The 6,801-nt window shown below is 38.8% G+C and overlaps 1 protein-coding gene across 1 annotated transcript in view; it reads left to right on the forward strand.

Moving 5' to 3' along the window:
- LOC144227671 (guanine nucleotide-binding protein G(q) subunit alpha) overlaps positions 1 to 6,400 on the forward strand; it is a 211,735-nt gene extending 205,335 nt beyond the window's left edge. Inside the window, exon 6 of the mRNA XM_077759356.1 lies at positions 1,068 to 6,400. Coding sequence (XP_077615482.1) covers positions 1,068 to 1,258 — 191 coding nt within the window. The 3' untranslated portion in view covers positions 1,259 to 6,400. The remainder of the gene's footprint in view (positions 1 to 1,067) is intronic.
- Positions 6,401 to 6,801: the final 401 nt, after the last annotated feature.

The raw sequence follows: 6,801 nt of genomic DNA on the forward strand, positions 1-6,801 counted from the left end.
AGTTCTGTTTTCTGGAAATTAACCTCTTATCAGATACGTGATTGGCCAGTATTTTCACCCATTCTGTAGGTGGTTTCTTCACGGTTTTGGTGGTACCCTTTGATGACAAAGGTTTTAAATTTTGATGAAGTCCAATTTTTTTCTTTTGTTGCCTGTAGTTTTGTCACCCTATGTCAAAATTCCTTGCAAAATTTTAAACTAAGCTTTTAATATATCCTGGCAAATATATTGCAGTCCTATTTTAAGGCATCTAGAACAGTGTTTGGCATGGATGAGACCCTGAATAAATCTAAGGAAACATATACTAGTCTTTCTCTTATGATCACACATAGTGAATTGAACACTACATACATGTACTGTGCTCCGCAACACCAGCAGTCTAGAAGCTAAGTAGTGGAAGACAATTGTACANTTTAAGTTTGAGAGAGAGAGGGTGAGCATGAGCAGCAGTGGGGCAGAGAGAGGGTGAGGGAGAGAATCCCAAGCAGGCTTTCCACTGTCAGTGTGGAGCCTGATGTGGAGCTCAACCTCACAAACCGCGAGATCACCACCTGAGCTAAAACCAAGAGTCAGCCACTCAACCAACTGAGCCACCCAGGTGCCCCAGGAACTATTCTGAAACAGATTTCAGGCTAGAGNAACAGGAGAGCCTAAGGCCTCTGTCTGTATGCACACTTACTGTGTGGGTGAAACCAGTATAAGTAACTCAGCCCAACAGTAGTAATGAACCCCCCTACCCTACCGAAGAGCCTACAGTCTCTCCCTCTCACCCAAGGAATCAGAGCAAAACTTAGCCTAGCTCTCAAGCCATCTGCTGCTTTTCACCTAACCACACTTTGTAGGTAGGTGAGTGGATGGACGGACAGACAGGCAGACAAATGAATGGTCAGATAACAGGACAGAGAAGGGCAATTGCACATCCTAGTGTTGGGGAAGATGTTGTCACAGATCAAATCTGCAGTGCAAGTGCCTTCTCCATGCATCTTGATTGACCCAGTCAACCCTCACTGCATATAGGCATGAACGGATCAGCTGACAGACTGTCCCTCTCTTCCCTTGGCCAACAGGACCCCAGAGAGATGCGCAGGCAGCTCGAGAATTCATCCTGAAGATGTTCGTGGACCTGAACCCCGACAGTGACAAAATCATCTACTCCCACTTCACGTGCGCCACAGACACCGAGAACATCCGCTTTGTCTTTGCCGCCGTCAAGGACACCATCCTCCAGTTGAACCTGAAGGAGTACAATCTGGTCTAATTGTGCCTCCTCAATACCGCCCTTCCCTTCCCTGGTGGGCTATTGAAGCTGTGCAAGAGGGACTGGATTTCTGTGGAAAACCATTTGCATAATACTAATTTATTGCCGTCCCGGACTCTGTGTGAACGTGTCCACAGGGTTTGTAGTAAATATTATGATTTTATTTAAACTATTCAGAGGAAAAACAGGATGCTGAAGTACAGTCCCAGCACATTTCCTCGCTATCTTTTTTTTAGGCAAAACCTTGTGACTCCATGTATTTTCAAGTCTCAGTCATGCACTCACCAAGATAAGAGTGGTTTCTTTCTCTCTTTTTTCTTTTCTATTGAGCAAAACAAAGAGCGATTGCCCTTTTCCTCACCGCCCCCCCGCCCCCATCCTGAATTTTCCCGGGTTACAATGGCCTTCATCCTCATTCCATTCTTGATCAAGTTTTTCTCTCCAACGATACAGTCAGGACAGCGCCATTTGATTTAAGCCATCAGCATCAGCTTAAGTTAAACATTTGTAGTTTTGCTGAAGGAGTCTAAGTATTAATACTATGGTTTTCAATGTATTGCTCTGGATACGCATATAGAGTTGTTTTTATATAAATATATGGTCTTGCCTCACTTTGGGCTAGGATGGTGGAGGCCCATCTCACAGTGAAGTGTCGTTTGGATTTCTGCCTTCAGCCATAGCGTGGTTGCTCAGAGAACTATACACAAGATACTAAGGCAAGATCACAGACACACAGTTTCGTTGTTGTTGTTGTTTTAATGTCATGTGCCATGGTCCTTCCACTCTTCCTTTTTGTTCACCTTCTCTTTAAATTGCAGATGCCAAAAAAAAATATATGTATATGTATATACATGCCAACAGACACTACATTACCCCTATGGCTGCTATCCAGAACCTGTTTCTTAGGTTGTTCTTCGTTTTTCCCCACCTCGGTTCAAATTTTTCCCCTTTTCTCCCCTTAGTGTTTGGGCCATAATTGATTATAGGTATGTGTTGCCAAAGCTGGCTTTTTGTCAAAGAGTAGTAACAATTAAAAAAGTAAAAGCCAGTATCTTAAAAATGGAAGAGAGTAAGAGTGTGAAGCCTAAAATACTTGGTTGAGAATCCACCTGCAACACGAGTTGCCCACCAATTGGTAACTGTAAACTTGACTGGCATGGTCCATTCTTTTCTCTGCCCTTGAGATCACATTTAGTGTCTGTAACGTGTTGTGTCCAAATCGACAATGTAAAGTAGCGTCTTCAGTGATAGAACACGAAGTCTGCTCCTGTCTCTCCACTTAAAGCCAGTTTTACCCTTTGTGTTTCTTTAAGGCCAAGTAGGTCAGCCAAGGACATTATTCAAGTATTCGGACACATTTATTTGCAAAATCCGAACTTACTGCTGGTTTACCACCTTGGGGATCTTTTGAAACTGGTGACCAGTTAGGTTGAACTTAAGGAAGTCTTTTGGACTTAAACGCAAGAATTAACCCCTCAGTGTTTTATAGAACATGCATTTATGTAACAACCTCTGAGGAGAAATCATTGGAGTCCTCTACGTGCAATTTTTCAACAAATGCAAAAAAAAAAAAAACACAAAAAAACAAGCAGACCAAACAGCACATGTATTGATGAGCTTCTGTCCAGCAGCTTGAGTTGACATACAATTCAAGGAAATAAGTCCAGATTGTTTTAAACTTGCTGGGGAGTTAAAATAAGACCAGTGTTGCCGCCTAATTCTTAAGTATCACACTATTTGGCACAAGTCCAAACTTCCCGATCAGTCAGCGCTTCGGGGACAATGAAGGGAAGAGAGAAAATGAAGGGCTTCTTACAGGAGACCCAGGCTTACTGAGCAGTGGTGGGATGTTCTCCTTCCTTCCCCAGCCACCGACACCACACGTTACTTTTTCACTTTGCTCAGAAAGCAGCTGTAACTGAGAACCAAACTGCCTGTAGGTATAGTGCAATTCCGAATGCTCTAATCAGTGTACATACATCTCTTAGCTCCCACCGCATCCATACTGGCTTTGTAATCATTCCTTTTTTTTTTTTTTTGGCAGATTGAATGTGCTGTATTGATATGTATCTATGTAATTGTATGTCTTATAGCTAATTCACATTTTGAATAATGTTATTTTATTTACTTTTTTAAGAGAGGAGAATGTAAATCTGTCAGTTTATTTCTGACTAGGGATATTTTTTTTTCCATTTAGAAAAGAAAAAAAAACCTTACTATCGTACAGAGCGGTACTAGCATCGTGTGCTGTCTAAAATCATTTGCACATTCCTGAGTAGAGGTAGACCGATAAGACCCAAAGGTAATTTCATAGCAAAATACATAAAATCAGTCGGAGCTTTTATACAAACATGGAGACAAACCAACTTTGTAGAACTTTTGCCATTTGACCTAGGATTGGAATATGAGCTTTTATACAATTCATATTCTTATTTGGCAAATGCACAGTTTAGTATTACCTCTCTGATGGCCTTTATTAGAAAGGCAGTTTTAGAAGCTATTGTGATCCACTAAGGAAATGTTTTAACAGCTAGAGACCACTGCTTGCCTGAAAGGGCAATCTTAAATTTGGTGCAGCAAAAAAACAAAAAAACAAAAAAAACAAAAAACAAAAACAGAAAAAAAAAAAGAAAAAAAAAGAAAAAACAGAAAAAAGGAAAGAAAAGAAAAAAGTCAACAATAACATGTGAAGGCCTACAGTGTGTATAGAGAAAACCTCATCACAAGATCCTAAGTGTTACAGTTTTAGGGAATCAAGATATTCTATTTAATAGAGCTATAGTAGATGTAGTCGATTAAACATGATCTCAAAGCTCGAAGCAGTTGAGCAAACAGGGAAAGATTGTTCTATTTGTCTTTACGAAATTGGAATGGAATTGCTATGCAGAATTGAGGTTTGTGGCTTCACTGTTTGCCAGAGGGTGCATGACAAGATCCTTTCTCCGGAGAAAGGAAGAAATTGATCACCCTTTCTGCAGTGATGCATGGAAACCTAATCGTATCCACACTAGTCAATCGAAGCTAAAGGATTTTTTTTTTTTCTGTTTCTTTGGGGTTTTATTGAAGGGGCTAGGGGTGGGAAGGGATTCTTTTCAGTTTTGTATAAAAAAACAACAAAGTTTACTCATGCTTTCTATTATATTGTGATTGCAAGCGTTAGAAGCGTGTGCCACTTCTCATTGTTGCTCCAGGTAACGGAGGCCTGTGGCGAGTTTTTGGTGACTTGGGCATGTCTTATTCAAAAACAAAAACACAAACACAAAAACCTTTCTTCAGCGTACCAAGGCAAGCAGCCATTTCATGACTCACTCACCACGTTGCAGTGTACCAGTTTACAGATCATTTTTCCCTTTTTTGCGTGACACGGCAGTTCCAAGCCCACAGAGAATTCCTCATTTGTAAATTGGAGGTTTGTACTATGCCTTACAGAGCTTAAATTCAGAAGTTTGTGCCTCATCTCTGAAACAAAGGGAAATAACACACCTATTCGGAAGTAAATAAATCCCCTCAACGCTTTTGGTTTTTTTTTTTAAGAAAACATTTTCATATAAAGAGCTCTGTTGAATGTCATGAAGAGACTTGGGGGAAAAAAATCTTAGGAACCTGCATTTGTTGTTTACTAGCATAGGACATCTACAAAAGGTATTCAAAGAACACCTGAAACTTGTATTTTTTCTTTTTGTGAATTAACTAGCAAGCCTATTACAAAAAAGGTAATTCAGCTAAAGGACAATTTACTTTTTGTACTTTAGACTATCTTGATTGTCAAGGTGTATGAACTGTAATTTTAAAATTTATACTGCCACTTGATTGTAAATTTTAGTTGTCTTAAGTTAGGAATTGGTAAGAAGCTATTTATGCTGGATTTGGGTCAAATGACTTATTTGCAAAAAATAATAATGGGAAGAAAGGGCTGTATAATGAGATACTGCAAGACTCAGATACTGGTTGGAAATAACCTTCAATTTACCCTCAATTTCCCTTTGTTTTCAGTTTCTCAAAAAAAAATGAATGAAGTGAAATATAGAAGAATGTTAACCCATATAAAAATAAAGTGTACCCAAGTATTGTAATGTATATTGCTGCTCTTCTTAAAACTAAATAAGGGTTATAACCACTTAATTGGTAATTGACAACATCTCAATTGATACAAATAAGGTGTGCTTGGTATACATTACTGTTTTCTTCCAAAGATCTATCTTTGGTTAGAAACACAAAAATGAAAACTTACAATACTGTATGTTTATCTATCTCCACATATTTCCAGCATATGTAGCGTTAATAGGTCTGTCCTGGTAACTACGTGTTTGGGGTTTCATTTTGGTTCCACCAAATTAGGAAAAGAAATGGCTTAGTTGTACGTGATTAGTTAGAAATTTCTGGAGCCAGACACCTGCTGTTTAGTAGATACTTAGTAGAGTCTAGCCTGGTCCTTTGTTTTTCCTCACAGAGTAACAACCCATTCATTGCTGTCTCCTCAACTTCCAGTGATCTTTCAATAACACTCTTGCCTCTAGAATCATCTGTTCAAAGTATGCATACACACCTAGCACATAGTAGGTGCTCAAAGATTAATTTCCTTCTTACCTCCCTTATCATGTATCTTCCATTTCCCCATGATTCTAACCCAATAGTAAATGACATTTACAGGTTACAAAAACACCTGTTGGGCAAAGTCGGATCTTAACTTGGATAAAGCAATTCTGACTTTCATATAAGCTTTGATAGGTGGGGGGTGGGGGTGGGGGGAACCACCAGGGAGGAAAATATTCTTCACTAGGATATTTTCAAGTTTAGAAAGATGGAAAATTACTGTGTAACGTTCAGGTTACTTTGACTGAAACACAGGATTTTGGTAGATTTCTTTTCCTCAGAGAACTCGAAATACAACTTCTTGCTGGATTCCTCACCTGTCATGTTGGAAACCCTTACTAGACCTATGTATTTAGGGAGTTTTGTCAGAAAACATTTTTAACTTGCAGTATTTAAAAGAATCCTATTTACTGTTCTTAAAATGTCATTCAAATGCATGTATTGTCTATTGTTTGGGGATGGGAACTAGTTTTGCAAAAAAACACCTAATGTTGTATAATAATACCCCAATGATCTTGCTGGTTAAAAATACAGTATTTTTGGCCATAATTTTGTACTACAGTATTCATTCTTGAGTTTTGCTTCTCTTGAAGTTGCCTAAGCCCCTTCTAGAATGTTTTGTATTCTAGGGAGTAGAAGAAGTTTTCCCTTTCCTAAAATACTTTATACTACACATGCCTTGTGCAGGTTTAATAGTTTCTAAGGAAACACACCAAAAAAAAAAACGTTTTCCCTTCTGTATATAATCAGATTTTAGTCTCCTTCAGTGGAAATACTCATACGGACCCCATTTTTCCTTTTTTAAAAACTTGACCTCATTTAGGTGGCAAAAAACTAAATACACATTTCAAAGATTTTTTTTTAATGTTTTCTTTCTTTCTAGGAGAGAGAGAGAGACAGCGTAAGCAGGANCACATTTCAATAGCTGCTCAATAAAGACTTAGAAAGAG

Source organism: Crocuta crocuta, unplaced genomic scaffold, assembly GCF_008692635.1.
Source record: "Crocuta crocuta isolate KB4526 unplaced genomic scaffold, BGI_CrCroc_1.0 scaffold41, whole genome shotgun sequence".
In the NCBI taxonomy this organism is placed as follows: Eukaryota; Metazoa; Chordata; class Mammalia; order Carnivora; family Hyaenidae; genus Crocuta; species Crocuta crocuta.